Source organism: Diadema antillarum, unplaced genomic scaffold (assembly GCF_040938485.1).
Source record: "Diadema antillarum isolate AM-2024a unplaced genomic scaffold, OU_Dant_1.0 seq00001744_RagTag, whole genome shotgun sequence".
NCBI classification, from domain to species: Eukaryota; Metazoa; Echinodermata; class Echinoidea; order Diadematoida; family Diadematidae; genus Diadema; species Diadema antillarum.
In genome coordinates this window covers 41,898-67,447 of record NW_027272427.1, presented here as the reverse complement: position 1 = coordinate 67,447, position 25,550 = coordinate 41,898, and the positions used below count along the sequence as shown (strand labels likewise).

General features: G+C 40.3%; 1 protein-coding gene across 1 annotated transcript; it reads right to left on the bottom strand.

Moving 5' to 3' along the window:
* Positions 1–590: 590 nt before the first annotated feature.
* LOC139711985 (S-crystallin SL11-like) lies at positions 591–24,709 on the bottom strand. The gene is made up of 5 exons (XM_071623829.1): positions 24,568–24,709; positions 22,704–22,799; positions 20,825–20,940; positions 17,906–18,016; positions 591–755 (listed from the first exon to the last, which is right to left on the bottom strand). The coding sequence occupies exons 1-5, from the start codon at positions 24,707–24,709 to the stop codon at positions 591–593; spliced, it is 630 nt and encodes a 209-aa protein (XP_071479930.1).
* Positions 24,710–25,550: the final 841 nt, after the last annotated feature.

The following is a 25,550-nucleotide window of genomic DNA, read 5'->3' as shown; positions in this document are numbered from 1 at the left end:
CAAAAGTTCCCACGTGCTGGGGGAACCCCCCTCCTGCCGCGCACAGCTTGTTAGTCGGTATCATTCGACTATTGAACATATCCCCCAGAAAACAAACAAACAAACAAACAAATCCTGCGTAACGTCATGTTTCAGTCATAGGCAATGTGATGTCTAATGAGCTGTCCACGCATACTATATGTATTTCTCCTTGATGATTTATTCATTTGTTACATGTGTTCTCATGATTGTCTTTTTACATATAGTTCGGATTTTTTTATGGAATCATGAAATGGTCTTCATGGACATTAACGCACTAATCCTCCAGAGATGATACATAAAATATCTGTGTTTTCTTGTAGTCATTTACATCATGATACACTGCTTTTGCACATAAATAAACTGTATAGGTACCGATGTCAAAGGAAAACAAATAGAACGTAGAATTTGGCTATCGAAAAGGCTTCCTTTTTCCCTTCTGTAATGAGCGAAATAACTGTTTTCTCCTTTCCTGTCAAAATGTAAGAGCGGGTTTCATTTTCTTTGAATTCGGATATCATATATGTGACAAAGTGATTATTGGGGAGTGTGGAGGCCTTTCATCCTTCTCGTTAAAACGAGGATTCGGGTCTCTTTGCCAGCCATGCTGCAATCTTGGGCTCCTTTTTCATCCTGGCTTGGAAGTCCTTGAGGTCTGAGTACTTGTCTAGCATCTCTGGCATCATCCCTTCCACAATCTCGAAGAAAACGAAGGCTCGGATGTCAGCCAGAGTCATCTAAGGGAAGATTTAAAAGGGCACGTTGCATTTTCGAAAAAAAAAATGATAATATCAAAGACCGCAAAACATGGAGTGTTCGCATATACATTTATATACTAGGTGTTGCAAAAAAAAATCCCACTTTTGATCCTTAATAGTTCAAAAAGCTATATAACATATAACACTGACATTGATATGAGCAATATCTAAATTTTTGTGGGAGGTAATTAAAAAATGAGAGCATAGATAATTTATATTAAATTCAAGATTTATTTCTAAGTTAGGTTTCAGATTTTGCTCTATATTCAATCCTCTGTACAAAACTTTATTTTTGCATAGGAGTCAATTGGTGTGTATGGGAGTGTGTGGTTATCATCTAGACAATCGCCCTAAATAATGGCCATAGTTTGAATGTTCTATTACATATTCATAAGAAATTCCACTAACACGGCTAGTCATTATTCATCCTGAAATGAAGAGTATGCAAGCACATGAAAACATGTGTTTACTTTTTTTCATGTGCATGCCTATTACCCTTTATCTAGAGCTGAGTTCAGACGGAGGCAGTTTTGGTCGGAGTAACTTCGGAGGAAGGGTCGGAGGAAGCTTGGTCAGAGTAACTTCGGAGGATAGGTCGGAGTAGTGCCCGTCTGAACATGGACGTGGTAAGTTCCTCCGATAGGAGGAACTTACCACGACCTCTTCCTCCGAACGAGATACTCCTGAGTTTTCTCAGGAGTATCTCGCTACCACGACTAGCCGGTCGGAGTGAATTGCCCGTGCGGACAAGCCCTCGGAGTATCTATGAACGTACTTACCTTACGACCTAGGTAAAACTTCCTTGGTCAAATCGCAATGTTGATATTTTGCGACTACACGTGCGCGTGTAGTGCAATTCTAACCTAGTTGATTGCGACGAAGAAGCTAGCGCTCATGCAGAAATTTCCATCAACAAGATAGACAAATGCCACTGGTAAAAAACAATCGCATGGTCGACTTGCGCGGCGCTACCACTTCTGGAAGTTACACCGACCCTCGCACATAAATTGGTCGGAATTTCTTCCCACAACCGTCGTGTGGACACAAGGGTCTGGGTAAGATATGCATTAATTTGAATTTGAATTGCCGTGCCATAATTTTTTACTCCGACTAGAAATACGTCTGAACATGGCAATAGATACAGACTAGCAGTTCCCAGGGCAGTCCATCATGAATTATTAATGAAGCATTCATGTGCCTTGGAGCAAGAGTCCAGAAGCCTAGTCAGCAGAGCTCTGAAAAGGTGGTATTCGTGGTATTCATATCTATTGTTCAGGGTCATTGTAAGCACACACTCACACACATCATTGGTTCCTGCGTAAATTTCAATTTTGTACAGAGAGTTTAAATTTGACCTAAATCTGAAACTTAAGTTTAAGATTAATCATGGATTTAACGAAACTGATTCATGCTCTCATATTCAAATCCCCTCCAGCTGATTGTACCATTCAGCTATTACTCATATCAATGACAGAGGTATCTGATGTATAGTTTTCGAACTATTAAGGATCAAAAGTGGGAAATGTTTTTTGTAACACCTAGAATATATATTACATTTTATATGCAACACCTAGTGTATGCAAGCACCTTTCTTATATATAACACCTAGAATATGATTTTATATGCAATATGATGATGATGATGAAGTCTTGTATAGCGCCGGTATCCGCCAAGTCAGGCGCTCATGGCGCTTGCTCCAAAATGAATACATAATTCAGCTTAAATTTCATGGGTGCACCGCTTGTGATATGACAGTTAAAATAAAAAGAAATAGTTCCAGGAAGTAATTGTCTCCAAATGTGTAAACATACATTTTTACACATTGGCTAGTTTTTCAATTTGAAGAGATGGGTCTTGAGGGCTGTTTTAAAAGATTCTGTGGTAAGAGCTCTGCGGATAGACTGTGGAAGGCCATTCCATATCTTTGCAGCAGCCACGCGGAATGAACGAGCTCCCCAAGAGTTGTGTGCTCTGTGTTCCACCAGCAGGTACTTGTCTGCAGAACGTAGATTTTCTCTTGCTGGGACATATGGCTCTAGTATATCACATATATATGATGGAGAACTGCCATTCAGTGCCTTGTACACAACCAAACTGATCTTACACTCAATCCTCTGTTCAACACATAGCCAATGTAGCTTTTTCAGAAGAGAGTTGATGCTTGTACTCTTCCTGGACATGTATGTATATGTATGTATGTGTGCGTGTGTGAGTGTTTGTGGATGTGTGTACATGAGCTTGAATGCAGTATGATAGATTTTATTACAAGACCGAATGTTGAGGTGAAATAAAAATTCACGAGTGTATATTAGATAGACTATATGTAGTGCATGAAGGAGCATGTTGCAGCAAAAACGTTTTATACATGGAGTTCCAACTGGCTGTAATTATTCAAACAGTTGTCAGATTTCTATTGATGTACAAAAGAATTCCACAGGTGCACTTGTGCCTTTGATGATCGATGTTCCAAGCCGCCGTCTTGCTGAGCAATCTGAAGATTCATTTTGAACGTTATCATAATTGTGGCCATATTTTGCTTATTTATTTATTAAATGAAATGAAATTTCACTTAATAAAGCATGTAAAACAAAAGTCAATTCCGTTCAGAAATTTGCGCAAAAGTGTAAATCAGAGCTGTATTATGTGAAAATGTTTAAAACTGTATCCTGGAAAGCTGGTTTTATCACTTTTCGACTTAATTTCCCCAAATGAAACTAACATGTAATAATCTTGAAGTATAATTCTTTATTGATAGATATATCAGATTAGTACCCGCGTATGCCCAGTCGAGTAATTTTCATCTTCATTTCAGCATTTTTTCCTCAATTTCTGTTCACGCATCCTCGTGTCTGTACCACCATGGACCTACTACAGATATGGACTATGAACGGAGGTCTTTCTTTGATCCAGTGTTCACCACCGCCACATGATTATGTGCATCTTAATGAGTACATTCAGACGTTTGGACAATGACGATCAGACGTTTGGACAATGACGATTGTGTAATCGTGGATAGTCACTGTCAAAAGAACCGTTTCCCTCATTTCGGTCCTATTTGGCTGAGGTGCCTTTTCAGACTCAACTGCCTTTGAATAAACACCAATGATGGGGAGCAGCAAACCTCAAACAAGGACAAATTTTGCGTCACAAAATTGGTAATTACTGAAACGGACACTTGCGGCCACGCGTGTAACGCCCCTGAATGGCGAGACAAGCATGTCCTTTACTGTTACTGTCCATGTTTACTCTGAAACAATGTGCGACAAATGGAGAAAATAAATTACAAAGCAAAGTCAGCCTGCCTAATTATTTGCTTTTTCTTGTAAAGTACTTGTATTTCGCAAATGAAATTGCTTTAGCGATGATTTCGTAACATACACTACAACTGCACATGCATTTTTCTTGATTTAAGAGAGTTATTATCATTTGCGCTTGTAGTTTTCAGATTTCTCAAAGCGCCGTCTTGTTTTTATCCAGGCTGGCTGTCGGTGGACAACACTGGATCAAAGCAGGAAGGCATGTTCAAAATGTTTTTGTGACGCTTTTGACAGAAACAGGTGCACGAATTAATTAACGAGCGATGAATGTCCATATCTGTAGTAGGTCCATGGTACCACCTAGCTTTTATAAGAAGGGATAGCGAAAAGTAATTACCATCACAAAGACATATCTTCCTTTGAAAGTGGCTGGTGATTATGCAATGAGACACGAGTCAATTGTCTTCGTATCGGCGCGGCAGATCCTGTTCGGCACATGCTTCAAATATTTTTGAGCGGCGGCTTCGAACATAGATCAAAAGGAATAACTCTAGTTACGTTCAGACGGGAGCCCATAACCTCGAAGTTAGGAAACTTCGAGGTTAGAGCTTGTAGTTAGGGACCGTGAAGACGCACTCGTAGTTAGCAAACCTCGAGGTTTGCTCGATGTTTCGAGCCACGAGAAATCTTATGGTTAGCGCTCTAACCACGAGCCACGGGGGGTCCCCACCCGTAGTTAAGCACCGTGTGGACACAAAAAACAACGAACTCGAAGTTAAGAGTGACCTCGCCGTAAACTCCAGCCCCCACAATTTCCCTCTGCTTCCGGGTCAACCTCCCAAACGTACACCACAAATACAGGGCTCACACCCATAAATATTTCCCCATAGGGATGTGTGTTAAAAATCAAATTTCAAAAAATTCTGTAAAATAGCTGGGAGAAATGAGGTGTTTCAGCTTCACTAACCTGGATAAGTTAGATATGCCCTTTCATCCATCAAATTCTCAGGGTGGATAATTCAGTTCAAATTCTGTCCAGGGGTCCGCAAAGCCAGACTACGAGTTCTTGTCACTCAAAAAATCACCCATTTTCCATACACGTACCCAATGAAATATAGTCCCCTCAAATTCCACCAGAAAAGCTTTCATCTTCCAACCAAAATGCAATTTGTAGAGGAATTCATACTCAATATCTACAGCTATTCAGTTTTTTGCCAAACTACATCATTGATTTTTAATCAATTTTTTTCTTCATTTATTTTGGTATCTTTGGTACGAATTTGTGAAGGGGTCTGGGACAGTCCATTGTATTTACGGGTGTGAGCCCTATACTACACGTGAAAAACCTATGACGCACGACACAACAACATCATCTTTTCTTCCCATGCGCTTGATCTCTGAAACTGAACACGTCGAACTCGCTTCTGTATTCTATGTTCTTCTTCGACGAATATCTTCATAAAGGCATAAAGTCATCAGTGCAGTGCTATCTCTGCATACCATGACAGAGAAAAAGAGTACCTGTAAGCGAGTCCGACAGGGTTGGACTAAAGAATAAATAGACGCCTTGTTAGCAGTGTGGGCTGAAACTTCCGGTTTTGTGGTTTTAACATCGAGTGGGACCCACTCGTAGTTACGGGGGGCAGAAGCTTAACCTCGAGGTTTCGTAACCTCGAGGTTAAGATTTGTCGTGTGGACACACGTCGTAGTTAGGGGGCAAGAGCTAAACCTCGAGGTTTCCTAACCTCGAGGTTAGGGCGTGCCGTCTGAACGTAACTTCTGTTGTTACTCCATCTCTTCAACCTCCTTGGTTGCAGTTAGGGTGTGTTTATGCTCAATTTGCGAAGGCAGAATCAGCGTTTTGAAACGCTGATTCAAAACGCTGATTCAAAACGCCGTTCACAGGAGCACTGTTTATGCTCACTTTCTTCGAGCCTTGGAAAGAGCGTTTGCGATTGCTTCGCTGACCTCAGCAGAGGCAGGTCAAATTTGGGCGCGCGCTGCGATCGGTGGCCTGGCCTGGGAGAGCAGCTGGGAAAGACATGCGTATGCACAGTACATGGGAAAACTGCACATGCAGGCCATGGTAGCTGGCTGACCGGGCGCGTGCTTTTTCACGTGGACCGGAAAGGCGTTTAGATGACGTCACTCTAAACGCGTTTAGAAACGCTGTTGCGTTCATGCTTCCCCGTCAAACGTGATTAGTCAGAAACGCCGATCGTAAACGCACCTTTTTGTGCGTTTTGGATCGGCGTTTTGAATCAGCGTTTCTATCGAAATGAGCATGAACGCAACAGCGTTTTGCACTAATCACGTTTCAAAAGCCTGATTTTGGCCCCCAAAATGGAAGCATAAACGCACCCTTAATCTATAACACTGATTTGTCGATGCTATATAGGGGGATTACCACGCAACAATCAAAAAGTATTGATCACGACCGTAAAATACAACGAAAACAATAAATGTCACGTGTTTCCAATTCGAGCAATCATATTATCTTGTTATCAATTAGTGTATGTATAAACATATGTGTATAGTGTGACTGCATGATGTCATAAACATATTACATATCGTCGGCTGAGAATGACAAGGACATTACTTGTCACTAAAGCCATAGTGTTCAAGGCACCTTAACACCCTTCTCATTCTCAGCCGACGATATGATGTATATATTCATAAACTGATAGATAGATAGATAGATAGGTTCACAAATAGATTTCTTTCAGGTTTGTCATGTTTTCAAGCCCTGCTTTTGTGTCAGCCCCTGAAACCTCATCAAACATTCCACGGGAGAAAAATTATCTACATTGCCCATTCATTTTTGATAAGCCTGTGTTATGTTATATCACGATGTCACAATGTACCTTTACTTTCATTATATTATGGAATATGTATTTTCCGTGTTGAATTTTATTCATAAAAAAATGCTGAAACCAATCAATAAAAGAAATATACATAATACTATACCATCATAATATCACTACATCTCAGGAAACCTTGAAAACGAAATGATTCATACTATCTTACATTTTCTCATCGTAATGACTATGATAGTTATAAAGTCGTTGCAATGACGCTCCACGGATGATGATGACGATGTGTGTTATGCAATACCATGTTCACTTATATGGTATTTCCGTGTTGATTTCCCTGATGTATTTCCACGATATTTATGAGTTTTTCTCTATAATTTTGTGCGATTGAGCCTCTGGTAAGTTTAATCGGGTGCACGTTACGATAAAGACACCCACGAGTCATACAGCCCAAGAGTAACACGGCCCACTAGTTATACAGCCCACAAGTTCGACACTGAGTGAAAAAAAAGCCCACGAGTTAGACATCCAGTGATTTTTTTTTTCTTTCGATAGTTATATAGGGGAGGGGGAGTTGTAGACCTATCATTATCCGGGGTAATCATCCATGGGAAGTTATCGGATCCGAGGGGGTAGTTATCGGGTGGAAGTTATCTGGGGTCTAGTTATCGGAGGAGGGAGTAGTTAACATGGGGATAATTATCCTGGTGGTAATTATCTGGGGGGGGGGGGTAGTTATCCGGAGGGTAATCATCCGGGCTTGTGCCGAAAGGGTGGGTTGGGTTGGCGCGTCGCGTTAATGGGAACACCACCCTTCGTCCAAAGCCCCCCCCCCCCGGTTTTGCCGAAAGGGTGCGTTGGGAGCGTTGGATCGCGTCGCGTTGACTGGAACCCCACCCTTCGTCCAAAGCCCCCCCCCCCCCCCGGTTTTGCCGAAAGGGTGCGTTGGTACTTTTTCTCATGTAATATTGAAAGACGAGTTTTGAATTTACATTTAACCTTCAAACAACCATTTCAAAGAGGCTATCGTCCGGATCCGTTTACACTCTATTACCACTTGGTCTACAGCCAGTTGGTCTAATAGACTGTTTAATATCAGTTGGTCTAATAACCAGTTGGTCTAGTCATCATTTCGTCCAATTACTGTTTGGTCTAACTGTTATTTGTTGTTTAATATCAGTTGGTTAAATAAAAATTCAAAACTCGTCTTTTAACCCTATAAAGCCCAAGGGGGGGGCACATTGTGCCCCCTACCAGATTTTCATTCGCCACTCCTTCGCCCTTAATCCAGTTTTAACCAAATTTGGTGACTTTTCCTAAAATCTTATTCCGAACATTTTGATATATAATTTAGCTATATTTGATATTGCTGGTTGCCATGGCAACAATAAACTGAAAACCATGTCAGTCAGATTTTGCATATTTTTCTGTTCCAATTCCAATTAACCATATTATAATGTATAAAATGGGCGTTTCTCGGCTGAAATTTGCTAAAGGAGCAAAATGTGAAGTAATTATGGCCCTGAAATGTTTTTCCTACTATTTCCTTTGTTTTTCTGTGACAATGCCATAAAACAATAGATATAATAGAGATACTTGAAAATAACAGTATTTTCCAAAGATTGCCATTCTATTTTGTGTCATTTTGATTCCTTCACCCAAGTTATACCTCTAATATCATTTGTTTATCGCATTATCAATCTGCAAACTTAAAATTCCGATATTATGGGAACATGAAATATGATAACTATGCATGTACCTATCCCAAACAATACATCACAGGTCTCATAATGTATTTCTTTATTTTATTATGAATAGCGCCCCCATGTGGTGACCTTGAGAAATTTCAACCATAGAAAAATAATGAGCTTTGACTTGCAGATCATTTTGTGGCAAATATGAAAAACATTGGTCTATGATAAGACATATATACTGGGGATAAAGAAATTATACAGAAAAATCATGTTTTTAGCATATTTCCTATGTATTTCTTTATATTTTGGTAAATAGCGCCCTCTATGTGTGACCTTGAAAAAATAAAGTATGCGGTCATGTAGACTATGAGTTGCTCTACCCATGTGCCAAATGTGACGATGAAACATCAAACAATAACAAAGTTATATAGGGGGAGGGGCACAATGTGCCCCCCTCCCCTTGGGCCTGGGAAGGGTCAAAATAGCTTGGGCTTTATAGGGTTAATATTACATGAGAAAAAGTACCAACGCACCCTTTCGGCAAATCCGGGGGGGGGGGGGGCTTTGGACGAAGGGTGGTGTTCCCATTAACGCGACGCGCCACCACCCAACCCACCCTTTCGGCACAAGCCAATCATCCGGGGGGTAATTATCCGGGAGGTAATTATCCGGGGGGTAATTATCCGGGGGGTAGTTATCGGGGGGGGGGGGGGGTAATTATCCGAGGGGTAGTTACCCAGGGGGTAGCACATCCTCCGGGGGGTAGTTACCCAGGGGGTAGTTCTCCGGGGGGGGGGGGTAGTTATCCAGAGGGTAGTTCTTGGGGGGGGGGGGGTAGTTACCCAAGGGGTAGTTCTCCGAGGGTAGTTATCCAGGGGGTAGTTATCCGCGGGGGTAGTTATCCAGGGGTAGCTATCCGAGGGGTAGTTATCCAGGGGTTAGTTTTCCTAAGGGGTAATTGCCCTGGGGGGGGGGGGTGATTGCCCTAGGAGGGTAGTTGTCCGGGGGGTAGTTGTCCTAGGGGGTAATTACCCTGGAGGGTAATTGCCCTTGGAGGGTAGTTGTCCGGGAGGTAGTTGCCCTAGGGGGGAATTTTCCAAGGGGGTAATTATCCGGGTGGTAGTTATCCGGAGGGTGGTTTTCCAGGGGGTAGTGTTCCTAGACACATGTGTGGAATCAGTGTACATGTGTGGTGGTTGATGCTTACCCCGCCTTAGTCCGACCAGACGCTGTAGTACGCTGTACGAATACAGCGTCTGACTAGGGAGGTGTTAGAAAAGGAGAGACAACTCTTCGTAATTCATGCAAACACATGTTTTGGTTCAAAGCGTTACAATGGGATGTCTAGCATTCCGCTATACGCTTTGAAGTCATGCTCTGCACCGCTCTAGTTGCAAGGCGAAGTTCGGAGACGAAGAACGCATTTCACCTTTCGTTGAATTACAAGCTTTATTTCCCCGCAAGATTCTAAATGAATTACTCGAATTGATTAAGAGTAGTTTAGGAAAGAATTCAAAATCATAAACATGTATTTCTAGTTTCTTGGTAATGCGCAAATTGAAATGAAATGAAAATTAGGCCATCTTAAAAACCAAATATTTTTCCATAATGCGCACATTTCCGCATGTTAGTTTTCTATCGTTTAATCTGGGATATTTTGATCTTTCAAATTAAGTACTCCGCTAAAGCGAGCACCAGCGCGCTTTTAAACTATTTGCTGTTAAAATTGTCAATTTTACACTGCGTTTTGATTCGCTGCTCCAATTCAAGGCACACAAATTCATTTTTGCCATCACATTGAAAGAGAGAGAGATCGAAATGCAGTAGGGGCAAGTATTTCTAGATGTGAGAGCGCTAGTCCCGATTATTGATGCTCTCTTTTGTCAAAGCACCTGATTTCCAACTGTATAGTTAAGCGCATATTATGCGCTTCTCGGCGGTGCAGCGCATGACTTCAAAGGAGAGCAGGAGTTGTCTCTCCTTTTTCTAAAACCTCCCTGGTCTGACCAACGAGGCATGCACCTTCAAAGTTGGGAACCACAACACGATTACAAAACTTATTAAAATTTATACGTTACTCACGTTAAGTGCATACTTGTATTAGAGAAGGGCCATAAGTCCATAGAGAGCCCTCACGATAAGTCCATTAAACAAAACAAAAAAATAGCACTTTCTAGCGCAGCAGAACAGCAAAGGAGTCCCCGACCATCGGGGTTCATCGTTGCAGAATTCAACTAGAAATGTCGCTATGCGACTGGTATGCCTCCGCCATAATGCATGATTCTCCTAATAGGTCCAGATAGTACATGTGGACAATGTGTGATTACATTTTCACAAAATTGGCAAAATAATAAAATGACTAGTTTGCCACAAATGTGTTGAATGTTCACCTTCCTTGACCTAGGTTTAATTGGATGAATAGGAGAGCATGTATTTTGGATTTAAGGATTTTAACTTGACTTTGACCCATTCATACGTTTATGCATTGAGTAATTTTCAAGGTATGGAGAAAAAGTGCAATTTCTGTATTGAAAAGTAAATTGTTACCATTTTCATCTGGCCTTTGACCCTAAAATTCATAAGATAATCATTGTCAGGCAGAACATGCATAAACATGTACAAGTAATACGTTTCTAGATAACTTGAGCCACTTCCGAGATATGGAGGAAAAATAAGTTCCGCACTTTCACTTGATCTTTGACCTTTTGACCTTTGAGGCAAAGACAAAAGAAAAAAAACTTTCCTGAGAATCTCTATTAGGTTATTCATGCATACACCAAGTGTAAAAAAAATAATAATCCTAATGCTTTGCATAAACATGAGGGAAATAGTTAAATTTTGAAGTGTTGCCCTTGATCTTTGACCCCTGACCTTTGACCCCATGAACCCTAAATTCTCTAGATAATCACTGCCAGTCAGTACATGTATATATACTATGTTCCATAAAGATACCTTGAACAATTTCCAAGGTACAGAGAAAAAAGGTGAAATTTTAATATTTTTACTTGACCTTTTGACCTTTGACCTTTGACCTCATGACCCAGACTTTCACCAGAGAATCTTAATTGGATAATACATGTATACAATAAGTTTCAAGAAAATATCTTCAGGCGTTGCATAGATATGGTGGAAATAGTGAAATTTTATGTATTTGACCTTGACCTTTGACCTTTGACTTTGAGCATGTGCACCCAAAAGTTGATAGGCACAACTTCACCCCCTAATACACATACATGCCAAGTTTCATTAGGATACCTCAAAAGGTTTTGATAGTTACCCTGTCCACAAAATTCATTACGGACGGACGGAAGGACGGACGGACGGAAGGACGGACGGACGGACGGACAACCCGAAAACATAATACCTCCGGCCCCACTTCGTGGCGGAGGCATAAAAATGGCGAATGACTACTCAGCAAATTATGCGTGGGCGTGCGTGGCTGGAAGTGCAGCGATCTATTGCGTGCGTGTGCTCTATGGTAGTAGCACGCACGGTCGACAGATCGAGTGAACTGCCGATTATCAGATGTAGCGTTTGCTCATGCTGCATATTAAATCATCATTTTCGGTAAGTTGTAAAATGTGAATTTCAATAGCATATATATGAAGTCTCATTATTATTTTGTTCGTTCGATGAGTTTGAGGTGACAAAAAATGAACTAAAGTATCAAAATTAAAAGCGATCGCCATGCTATCGCTGAACTCTCTTCGTGTTTGTTGGTCCGTTGGTACAGCCCTGTCGCGCTACTTACAGCGACTGGGCTGTGTATGGTTAACCCCACCTAAACACAAACACACGCACACGCACACACACACAGACATAGGGCTTACGTTTTCACGCACACACACAAACACACACAACCCGAGGCACTAGCACATACATAGGCCTACGTACCCCCCCCCCCCCCATTTACGTTTACATCCGCCTTCACACACATTCATGCACACACACACACACACACACACACTCTACACACAGACTCACACACTTACACATACGGACATCCCTCAAGCACACCTATTTACACACACACACATACGCACACCCATTTCCCTTTCACTCACCCATCATCCACTCACTCCACACACATACACACACTCACACACAGTCACACCTGTCCCTCAATTCCACACCCCATCCATCCACTCCTCTCCTCTTCACGTGCACCCCACGGGTATACATACACACACACTCACACACACAAACGGACACTCCATTATCATGTGCGCGCGCACATACACATATGCACTTCCTCGAAACCTGAACGTGACTTTTTACATGGTTTGTTTGCATGGATGTAGCCATGTCAGTTAAAAAAAAAAAAAAAAAAAAAAAATGTGTTGGTATTCCAGTGCCAATGTCAAGTGTGATATTTCCCCCAATAGGCGTTTTTACATCAGCCCGATAAAAATCCAAGCTGGAGATATTTTTCGCGATTACGAATTGGAGCGCTATTTCATTTCTTATTCACATCAGCCCGAAGAGAATTAGCCCGATTTTTTTTTCGAGCTAATTCGACAGCTGAGTATGTGCAAACAGCATCATTATAATGTGTGTGCCCTCTTAAAAATTCCTCATGATTTGTGTGTAGTTTGCCTCGATCGATCGGGTCACACACGCTCGGCATGATGGGATGCATCGCGCTAATTTCTCGAGTCGTTTTCACACTGGGCGTTTTCACATCAGCCCGATGTTTCGAAATAGCGCGCTATTTTACTGACTATATTCTGCGAAAAATATCTCGAGCTTGGATTTTTATCGGGCTGATGTGAAAACGCCTATTAGCCCGATAAAAATCCAAGTTCGAGATATTTTTTAATTTCCCAAGTCAGAAAATAGCGCGCTATTTCGAAACATCGGGCTGATGTGAAAACGCCTTATCAAATAGCGCGCTACTATCCCGCTTTTTCAGAAATTTCCCGAGTTGGACTCGAGAAATTTTCTCGATCAGAGCGATACAATTAGCGAGATAATTTGTTTTCATATTATCAAATAGCGCGCTATTTCGTGATTGGGTTAATTTCCTAAGTCAGAAAATAGCGCGCTATTTCGAAACATTGGGCTGATATGAAAACGCCTAAGTGTGCTTCGAGGGCGGGCGACAATTTGTGTTGTTAGCGCCCTGCACAATTTGTCGCCCGTTTCAAGGGCGAATATTTGTGTATTCTACGCCTCTGCAAGTATTTTAACAGAACGTTCCTAATTCACCAAGAGGTAATGTCTTTGTCATAAGAATTTGAATTTCATATATCTTCTAATCAATTTCATTCTGTATGTGCAATGCACTGTTGTTTTTGTGATTATATTTGTAGTACAATGATAGACAATGATTTTTTTTATATCCTTATGTATTCATAATGTAATGTCCTTCATGAAAACATGGGAGAAATTCAGCAATTTCACTGTTGCAAACACGCAAAACCATACACTTAAATACACACACATTATCCACAAACACATTACACACCCGCATACATACACATTATAGGCAAACATGCTCACAGACACATCCCTCAAGCACCTCAACAGATCTTTGAAATACAGCAAAAGGTTATAAATTTCCCCGTAGTAAGAACTGGAATTTTATATACCCTAAACAATTTCATTTTATATATGCAAGAAAGTGGGGTTTTTTAATTATATTAATAGTACAATAATACACAATTTTGTTATATTGTATGCATGTCCTGTCATGTATAAATGGGAGTGATTCAGCAACTCCATCGCTGCAAATACGCATAACCATACAACTGAATACACACATACCCGCGTACATATACATACACATTATACACACTATTATGCTCAAAGACACATCCCTCAAGCACCTCAACAGAAGTTCGAAATGCACCAAGAGGCATTTTCTTCGTGGCAAAATATCGGAATTTTGTACATAATATTTATGCATTTTACTCTATATGTACAAAGAATTATAATTTTATGATTGTATGTGCAGTATTAGACAGTTTTATAACATTCATATGTATGCATCATGCCTTTTATGTACAATTGTGTGCTGCAAATCATGATTCCAAACCACGAATAATGATGACAATTAACTCTACAACCTTTTTAGGTAATCTCGTTCCCCACCCCATCCCCCAACAAAAAACAAAATCTGCGTTAAAAAAAAAGAAGAAAAGAAAATGATAATCATGTAATGATGTGCATTTTCAGATCAGCCTGCTAGAAAAACATCCAGTTGTGAAATAAAGTTTACAAGGAAATATTTCACAACATGCTCAAAATCACAGCTCACATCTGCTTCAAGGACGTAGTCTTCAGTGAATTCATCAGTATTATAAAATACTTGCCAACGTGAGAGAAAAGCGATGCAAGTATCACTTATATAAATCCAGTAATTCTGAGGCTTTTACAAAATTTAACACGAAACAATTCACCGCAACAAGCCTTATCTATGCATAAAAGAGGGCTAGAATAATAAAAAAAAAAATTCCACACCATGTAACAATAACGGCAAACAATATATATATATATATATATATATATATATATATATATTATTATTGTTATTATTATTATTATTATTATTATTATTATTATTATTATTATTATTATTATCATTTGCCGTGATTGTAATGTAATTAACAGCTACCAAACGAAAGAAAGGTGAAGCCAGAGAGTCAATGATTTTAGAACAATGGAAAGAGACGTGGGTACGGAGTTTGCTTGCTGCTAGACATACAAATACTACTTCAGCAAAATATGTTTTTTGTATCCCCCGAACAGAGTTCGGAGGATACTATGGATTTGGCCTCGTCGCGCCGCGTCCGCCGCGTCCGCCGCCGCCGCCGCAGAGATTTCCTTGTGAGCGCTCTACCAGCTGCGTTTCTTCTCGATCATCTTCAAATTTGGCATGAAGGTGTATTATGGTTAGACGAAGGCTACGTTTATCAACTCATTTTCTCGGCAGAAACAGGTTATCCAAACAGCTTTCAAGGAATTTTTACGAGTTGATAAACGCAAAGCTGTTTTGAAAGCCCTTTAGGAAAGCCTTTTACGAAAGGGTGCGTTTATCAACTCTCCTTTCTCGGCAGAAACAGGTTATCCAAACAGCTTTCAAGGAATTTTCACGAGTTGATAAACGCAAATCTGTTTTGAAAGCCGTTTAGGAAAGCCTTTTCGAAAGCCCCAAATTTGTGACGATCCAAACAGGTTTCCCAAACAGGTTATCAGAAACCGGTTTGTAAAAGCCTTGCGAAGTTGATAAACGCAAAGCTGTTTTGAAAGCCCTTTAGGTCGCCCTACTGCGGTTACGCAACCATGCGTTTCCGGTTTCTGAAAAGACGCGCGCCACGTAAAGTGCACACGAGTACGTGTACACAGGTGTATACATACAGCTGTGTGTAATGCACGCATATGCTTGGAACAAGGAGGTATTTCTCTCACCAACAAGGTTTGAAAAATAGAGTAACAACAGTCTCATTCCCTTTGATCCCATGTCTCATGCCACCACTCAGAAATATTTGAAGTATATGCTAAACTGGAGCTGCCTCACAGATAGGAAGACAATTGATTCATGTGGCATTGTATCATGACTCGTTACTCTCAAAGGAAAATATGTCTTTATGATGGTAATTGCTTTTCGCCGTCCCTTCTTAGAAAACAGGCGGCACATCAATAGTACAGGCAGTCAGTGCTTTGGAAAGGGCTCTCGAAAGGGCTATGGAAAGGGCTATCGAAAAGGCTATCGAAAGCCGTTTAAACAAGGGAAAGTTGATAAACGCAGCCGACGGAAACAAGCGGCACATTAATAGTACAGGGAGTGGACAGGGCTTTCGAAAGGGCTATGGAAAGGGCTTTCGAAAGGGCTATCGAAAGGGCTATAGTATCGAAAGGGCTTTCGAAAGTCGTTTAAACTGGGGAAAGTTGATAAACGCAGCCGAAGACGCCTATTGTTTTTGGTGATGGCGCCCTCGCTTGTTCCGTCTTTATACATGAAAAGGTAAATTCAATAGGGTCGATCTGCTTGTGAGCGCTCTACTGGCTGCAGTTCTTCTTCGATCATCTTCAAATTCGGCATATAGGTGTATTATGGTTAGACGAAGACGCCTATTGTTTTTGGTATGATGGCGCCCTCGCTTGTTCCGTCTTTATACATGAAAAGGTAAATTCAATAGGGTCTGCTTGTGAGCGCTCTACTGGCTGCAGTTTTTCTTCAATCATCTTCAAATTTGGCATGATGGTGTATTATGATAAGACAAAGATGCCTATTGTTTTTGGTGATGGTGCCCTCGCTTGTTCCGCTTCTATACATGAAAAGGTAAATTCAATAGGGTCTGCTTGTGAGCGCTCTTCTGGCTGCAGTTTTTCTTCGATCATCTTCAAATTTGGCATGAAGGTGTATTATCGTAAGATGAAGACGCTTAGGCCCGAATTCACGAAGGTGGTCTAAATTTAAACCATGGTTTATATATATGTCTTCTGCGTATTTGTGATTCACAGATTGCGTACGCTAACAGGCATCAAGTAAAAAAAAAAAAACGTGCATTGATGCGCGCATGTATTGGTACGCCTATTTAACGCTTATTTTAGACCATGGTCTAAATTTGTACCATGGTTTAAGTTTAAACCACCTTTGTGAATTCGGGCCTTATTGTTTTTTTGGTGATGACGCCCTAGCTTGTTCCGTCTTTATACATGAAAAGGTAAATTTTAAAGGGTCTGCTTGTGTGTGTGACGCTGGCCTTGTTTCTTGACCAATTTTTTGCAAATATGGTATGCAAATATATCATAGTCACATCTATACATCTATACCTATTGATAATGCTGCCCTCACTGTTCCACCTTCTACAGGGTCAAAGGTCACCTTGATCATGTCAAAATTTGCAAAAGTGCTTATTTATGCAATAACTTGATTGTTACTCAATAGATTTTATTCAGACTTGCTAGGGAGGAGTATGCGTGATCATTCTACATGAAGGACACAACAGTGTTCTGGCTTTGGTTGCCAATGCACATTTCTTGTGTGTGCTCTATCAGCCACATTTCTTATAAGATTTTCTTCGAATTTGGCAATAAGGTGCATTGTAGGGAAATGAAGATGCCCATATTGTTTTTGGTGGTGGCGCTCTCGCTTGTTCCGTCTTTATACATGAAAATGTAAATGTATCATAGTCAAATCTATACGCCTGTAGACACCTATTTGGATTTCATTGTATCCTACAACAGTTGCCATATCATACAAAATTCTGGCCTAAAAAGTAGGCCAGATGGAGTATGGGAGACGGGTTCGGGGATACATGTGCTCGATTGCGAGTGCTCTAGTTTGTAATGACGCTTAATGCCTCATCACTGCTGAACAAGAATTCTAAAATCATGCACAAATTTACATGAAGACTTACCGTTGTGCCGACAAAGTAGCCCTTGCCCTGGTTGTTGTACTGAAGCCCCTTGCTCAGTGCTTTCATGGCGTTTACAGAATCCGTCTCCATGAAGTCCTGCTTCTTCTTGGCCTATTTGACAAGGAAACGTAGCACTTGCTCGATTAGCATTCTCAGTTTAAGTCCTATCCTTGTTCTGTATGAGCTATTTCTTTCTCTTTCATATTTCTGATTACTCTCTATACTCTTATTTTCATGTGTGTTAGGATGGGGTTTTTTCACAACTAGGAAATGTTACTTGTATTTTCGCTCTTCTGAATTTATGATATATTACTACTATAGTATACTTGGAGAATTCTAAAATCATATGAGCTCCCTCGTGGAGACCTAATTAGCTCCTTTGTGGAGACAATATGAGCTCCCCCGTGGAGACTTAATGAGCTCCTTTGTGGAGACAATATGAGCTCCCTCGTGGAGACGATATGAGCTCCCTCGTGGAGACTTGGTACATACATATATATATTAATAATGTTTATATTTTTCTAAGATTTATAATGTCTGTTTTATGTTAAGTGCTGTCTGGGGCAAATTATTTGTATAGGGCCCCATTTTTCTCTCTCTTCTTTCTTTCTATAAAACAACAACATACTTGGAGAAAGAAGAGTAGAAAGCAATGATTCACTATCAAGATATTGCAGAACTATTATTGAATATGTACTGCATATTTCAACTTGAACAACAAAACTGCTAAATCTTGCCCTAAATACCTAATAGTTTGACTCCGACTTGAAATTTTTCGTCATATATCAATTTCATAGGTACTTTTCTCTCTACCAATTAGCAAAAGCGAGCAACTCTAGCAAGCATCTGAAAATATAGGTCTAATGCCAACCTCATCAGCAAGGAGAAACCTAGACATACGAAAAAGTATTGCTCATACTCTGCACCCATCATGTCATAAATCTCCTTCAAACGTAATTCTTGATTATTATCTTGCTTCTTTATCTCCTGCCTTGTTTTCCAATTGTATTATACAAACACGAAAAAAAAGTTGAAAAAGCTCTGAAATGACAATTTGAACTTGTTGTTTACAATTGACTTTAGGCTCTGTATACATAGCATTTGAAGTATAAAGCGGAGTTCCAACTATCACGATTGGCGCCACGATTGAAATCGTGGTCTTAATCGTGAAGCAATCGCAGTGATCTTATCAGATCGTATTAGATTGTATCAGATCTTGAGGTCAAGACGGTTCAAAAATTTTCTACGATTAAAGGCATAATTTACCTTTTTCAGGTGAAACAAAAATCCAGCATTAGTGCTTCAAAATACTTCTGAAATGTGAGTTAGGGATATAGAAACAACCAATGTAAAAATTTGAACCAGTATAGTCAATGTTAAGTATTGTTAGATATACAGAATGTGAGCAATAGTTATAATAAAAATATTTTCAGACTAAACCGTATACAGTTATGGTTTAATGAGAAAAATAGTGATATATCCTTATATTTTAGACTTTATTGCAAAAATTTAATATGGTAGGATGTTTTGTGATACAACTCATCTACTCATAGGCATCAGAAGTGATATCTTGAACATTTCTTAAATCTCTGCTCCCAAAGGTAAACAGGACCTTTAACACGATTAATTTTTGATCGTGATCATCGCATCAGATTGTCTTTAATCGTATCAAAACGCAGCAAATCTTATTTAATCGTGCTTCTTAATCGTGTTGATCGGGATCGACTTTTTGGTATGTCTATAAGGCCGTCACTATATCTTGATTAGAAATGTAAGATTTGATAAGCAAAAAATGACAAGAATTCCATGTTTTGTAAGCTGAATTACAAAAATTTATTACATTTAAATCACCTTCAAAAGACCCCTTTTAAGTGCTTGCAAAAGCGTATCACGTGGACTTTTTCTAAAGTCCCTACCGGAATGGGGTTGGGGTTGAACACTTTTTCAGAAATTAGGGGAGCAAATTTCGCGCTTGCCCCGGGCGCCGTTTTCCCTAGATACACCACTAAGTGAGATACCCCCTTGAAAGATTGGTTAGGCAATAAAACATTATTGAAAGTTACCGCGGATGGGGCAAAGTAATTTTGAACATGTTCAAAATTCTTTGCGACAGAAAAAAACTTAACGACCATGAAAACTGTTTGAGAATTTGATTGCAACTGTTTACGAATTTCCCTAGAATTTGCAACGCTCGCAAACATTCGCAGCTAAGTGAGATACCCCCTTTTACGTATCTATACGGGAAAGGTTAAGTGACATTTTGGATTACTAAATACACCATTATTACTTTTTTTCTTGTTTTAGCAAAAAAAAAAAAGAACATTAATTCGAATTGCAGCGTTTGTGGTAACATATTTAGGCCTATTCTTAAGCCAACGCAATAGCTTCTAGATATTCCGATGCTGTTCCATCTTGGCCCTCGGAAAGAGACTTCACGAACTTCCGGCGCGTGCTCCTTGATTGCGTTCTGTTTGGCACCGTTAATGGCAGTTGTTAGTGGCTGCCTGCACGCAAAGATATTTCAGACAATTTCAATGTAGAATGGACCTTCTCCGATTTAAGAACAATGCGTGATTTTGCCCGTTTTTTAGTTCGGTTAGATAAAAAAAAAAAACTTATATCCGCACAATTTCGTCTTTATTTTTGCTTTGTTCTGTTTTGTTTTGTTTTTTGTTTTGGGTTTTAGTTTTTTGTTCTTTTAGGCCCGAAAATTATCTCACTATAAACGGAACTTCATATTCCCATAGGCTAACACGCAAAAATAGTTGGGATCGGACAATTTATCTCGTTTTAAGCAGATTTCGTTGTGTCCGATCTCGGGATTTCCCTGTAGAGAACTGTTAATAATCAACACAATGTTCATGAGGAGCGTTTACAGTATGAGACCATAAGCAGGCTAGAAAGGAATGTTTACTGTACCTTGGTCGCTTCATCCTTCTCAAAGGCAAACTTGATCGTGCCGTTGAAGAGGTCGAGTACAGTCTCGCAGACGACATCGATCCTGATTGTCTCCAAAGTATTCTTACCGTACATCCCTGCAATGAGAGCGAAGGAACAATCTTTTGTAATCTGATCACACTAACATTTCCTCCGCGTTCTCCGCCAAAATGCACACTTGTTGAATTGTGTCATATCAGATACAACTGTATCTTTCTGAAACATATTACATGAATTATGCTTTTGATACACAATACGGAAACATGCTTTTAAAATGAGTTTAAATAATCGCTGAATAAAGAATCTCATTTTGACGAAATAGCTTCAGGTTTATGATAAATCGTGGGCTTATAATTAATGGTCTGTTTCGGATACGCCTCATTGCCGTGTACAGTGTTCGTTGGACCTGCTCTGAACGACATCATGCTCATACATGCTAAAGCATTAATTTTCTCTATGCAGCAAAAAATCAAATTGGCACTTCCTGTATCACAAATATGTGAAGGAAATCAAGTTTTGAATAGATTTTGGGTACTTGGTAATTTTATGTCTTAAATTTGAAATGTATTCGCAATTCTGTGCCAATATATACATCTAGAACCTAATAGACTTCGCTTCTTTCCATGTCTGTTAACATTTGACAATCTAAAGGCCGTGTCACACCTTCTACGCGGGCTTATTGCGAGTAGGGATTTCCCAGCACGCAGGAGAATTTTATGCGGGCGGACAAGAACGTTTTTTCGAGTTTCGTACTTAAATTGTGTCATACCTGCTAGACGCGTGCTACTTACCTTCCACTTGCGTGTATTCCGTGTGATCTGCGTGAGAGCTTTGAAACCGATCCGTTTTTTTGTTACGAGAGACGTATACGGGTGCTGCGAAGTACCTGCGTTGGAGTTGCCTGCGAGGTGCTGCCGGTAAGGGTCTCCTTCGTGTACCTCTGCGGGCGAACCCCCTTAAGAAGTTTTGAGCATGCTCAAGGCCTTGTCATACCGTATCTTAGGAAGTTTTACGGGTTGACTTGAGGAGAAATAATTTGCTACCCGAAACTCTCCTCCGCAGTTGGTCCGCACCTGACAGTACCTAGGGCGTATCTCGCCCATAGTTGCCCGGGGGTGCCATCCCATTTACCCGCATCCACGTTTTGAGCATGACCGAACTTTTCCGGGTGAGTCGCGGGGATTGCCCGCAGAGGTCCACGCAGAGCGCCAGTAGGAGGCCCTTAGCGGCAGCACCTCGCAGGCAACTCTCACGCAGGTACTTCGCAGTCCCCGTATTCGGCCAAGATAATGACATTCTGTGGGACTTCTGCCATTCCTTCAGATGAATTCCTTCACTGAGTTGTCAGCCCCCGCGCGCCTGGCACGCAGGTGTCACAGAATGCCCGGAAGTAGAACTTAAGTAAAACGCGTCCAGCAACTAAGACACATGCACTGACTCGCCCAAATCCTTGTCTGCCCTAAGAAATTGTCCGGTACTAGTATGCCGGAAAATCCCCACTTGCAACAAGCCTGCGTAGCTTGCCCGGAAAGGTGTTACGGGGCCTAAATATGGTTGCGAGAAAACGATTTGCATGCGCACCTCCGGGCAACTACGGGTGAGATACGTGCTTGGGATTGTCATGTGCGGGTCATCTGCGGGGACCTCCGGGTGGTAAAATTGTTCAAGTCGCACACAAGGCTTGCCCGGAAAGGTGTGACACGGCCTTTACACGCTTACTGCCCATGTATCAAAACTTTAAGGGAAATATTTTTGTTGTATGCGATCGATATGTGTGTATATACGTACATTAACTTTCAACGGAGATTCGTTGGAAATCTGTTGCTGAGTTTATTTTATCAAACTTTGGAAGAATACTCACCGAATTCCCTGGCGAGATACCGCTCGATAGCGCTAGATTGTGGGATGGGTGGGTTGTTATCCACAATCAGTACTGGCAGTTGTCCCAAGGGGAGCCCTGGATGGTATAGGCAGAATGGTAAAATTCACATATAAGCTTAGGCATGTCATGTCATCGGTTAACTAATGGTGTAACAGGTAAAAAAAACTCCTCTTTGTTATTCAGTGTTTCTATGAGCATGGCAGTTTAGACATTTTTTTTTCGTCACAGATTGCACAGAAGCCTATTTCCCCGCTCTTAATTAATGTTCCGCACAGAATATATGGTTAATAAGTATGCTGAAGTCAACGTTTATGAGAGTTTGTTAAAACTGATGGAAGAAAAATGGGATATAGCAGAGAAAATATTGTTATTGAAGGGGAATTTAATCATACATGAAATCTGCAAATGGATAAGATGGGTGGGACATATGTACACACACACAAAAAAAAAATGTGTAGTTCAAAAAATAAGGGATATAACGATACATTTTGAATTATTACATCTTTGGAGAATGAATTGGAATAGGAGACTATAATTTATTGAATATGTTAGAAAGTAGATTCGCTGAAGACAGATGAAAGCATATTATAATACATGAGAATGAGAAGTTTAAGGAGAAATTGTTGGAAAATGATGAAATAAAGATATCTGGGCTTATTGTGAGATCACGGTGGTCGCTGGTATGAGAAAGGAGAAAAGAGTACAGTTATTTTTGTGAGGATTCGATAAATGCTTTATGCTTCAAAGTTATAATTATGGTGGAGCAACGGTACAATGTAGAACTTTTTTAGAAAATTTAGAGATACCAGGGTTGAATGAAGATGAAAGGGAAGATTTAGAGAAGCCAGTTACAAAAAAAAAAAAGAAGAAGAAGAAAGAATGCAGGGAAGCAAGCAATAATTTAGCCGGAAATAAGAATCACGGGAATAATGGGATTCCCGTAGAGTTTTACCAACGTTTCTGGAATGAATTAGAAGGTCAATTCATGGACTCTGTACAAGAAAGCTTTGGAAAGGGTGAAATTACAGTTTCACAAAGACAGTCTATTATTGTTTTGATAAAGAAAGAAGGTAAGGATGAACAAGAGATAAAGATTGGAGACCTATATCATTATTAAACGTAGATGTTAAAATTATTACGAAGGTTTTTGCAAAACAAGCTGGTTTATGGTATGTTTCAGATTTGTAGATGATGGAGGTAGATTGATTGATTTTGCAACGTGGAGGAAGAGGAGGGGGTAGGTAAAAGATTGTACATGAAATGGTGTTCTATTGTTTCTGCTATACCATCTACACTGAAACAAACATGTATTATGAGTAAGGAAAAGTAAGAGCCATTGACATGTTTTTGTGAACAGTGGTGAATATTATTTATGTTAACTGGAGAACACTCTTAAAGTTATAGCTATCCAGAGTACAGACATTGATTGTGTTTTATGTTGAATATAGAGCCATGTGGCTCAAACGGTTAGCGCGATGCCTGCCTTACAGCTGTATATGAATACTAGGATGTTGAGGATGAGGAGAAGTATATTTCTTATTCAGAGATGTATAGATATCAGTTGAGATACAGAGAACACAAAATACCTAGTTTGTGCCAAGTAGTGGATTTTTCCCCCAAATTGATTTGTATTTGTATTTGTCTTTTCTTTAAATATGTGGAAATAAAAATTAATATTTAAAAATAAAAAAGGTATGTTTAAGATTAAAGACATCTTCCACAATTATGGATTCCCTGCATTCCTTTCCAATCATCCTAAAAAATCAATGATTCGTTAGAGCGGCTACTTGTGAGACACATTATGCATTACACGTTTAGTATACATGTAAAATTGTATACTTACGTTCTGGATCAGTCTTCATGTCTCGGAACTCCTCACCAGTTAATCGGCAGTCTTCGTAGTCGACTCCGGCCTGGGCGAAAAGCAGCCGGATCCCCTCCCCACGCCCGCGCACATTGAAGTACATGAGTTTGTACGACGGCATTATGAAAGCTTCAACGACAGAGCAAGCGACGTGGTAAGAAAACGACAAAGTTGCACTTCGACGTCCGACTTCAGCTGCAGTGAAAGACTACCAACTCAACGTGAGAGGCAGATCAATTTATAAGCCTACGTACAATAGCGATTACGTAATGCTGCTGAGGGTCTTCGTGAAAATAAGCACTTATACAATGCGTGCGATGACTCGGCAGTATCACCATAAGGCAAAAACAGAACCAGTATTATGCCCCAACATGCAAGCACTCTCCACCCCCACACCCCCCCCCCCCCCACCTCTGTAGTAGGCCCTATTCGTTAAGATTTCATTCAAATCACAATGTAATTATCGTCCATTGAAATTAACACAGAGTCATGTGTTCGAATTTAGACAGATGAAATCTACACACACACACACACACACACGCAAACAAACAAAACATGTACATGCATTATTTTATACCAACAGCGACTGATCGGCCTGTATGCAGTACTGAATGGTTGACTTAAAATGTTATAGCATTAAAAGCCCATGGGCCAAGACCCGAAAAATGGGTTATTAGTACCACCTGAGGTGGCAAGTTCTAGTTGTTCATTTTGAAATGGCATATATCTAAGGATTATTTTTTGCTATGATAGCATGTCCAGAGTAGTAGCTTAGTCATAGATTTCAGCCATTAACCCGAACAATACCAAATATGTTTTGACGCTCCGTGACCAAAGACATGCACAGTTTCCCCCATGATAATTTCCAGATTTTTCAACCAATCCCTCTATAATTTGTCGCATACGTAGAGTATATAATGCTTTATAAAATGACATCATCAGAATTTCACTAAAAACAGCGG

Coding starts and splice junctions, on each gene's coding strand:
- LOC139711985 (XM_071623829.1), bottom strand. CDS start 24,709: ATGCCGTCGTACAAACTCATGTACTTCAATGTGCGCGGGCGTGGGGAG. Junction 18,017..20,824: donor AGAAGGATGAAGCGACCAAG/GTACAGTAAACA, acceptor CTTGTCAAATAG/GCCAAGAAGAAGCAGGACTT. Junction 756..17,905: donor GCTACTTTGTCGGCACAACG/GTAAGTCTTCAT, acceptor ATCTTCCCTTAG/ATGACTCTGGCTGACATCCG.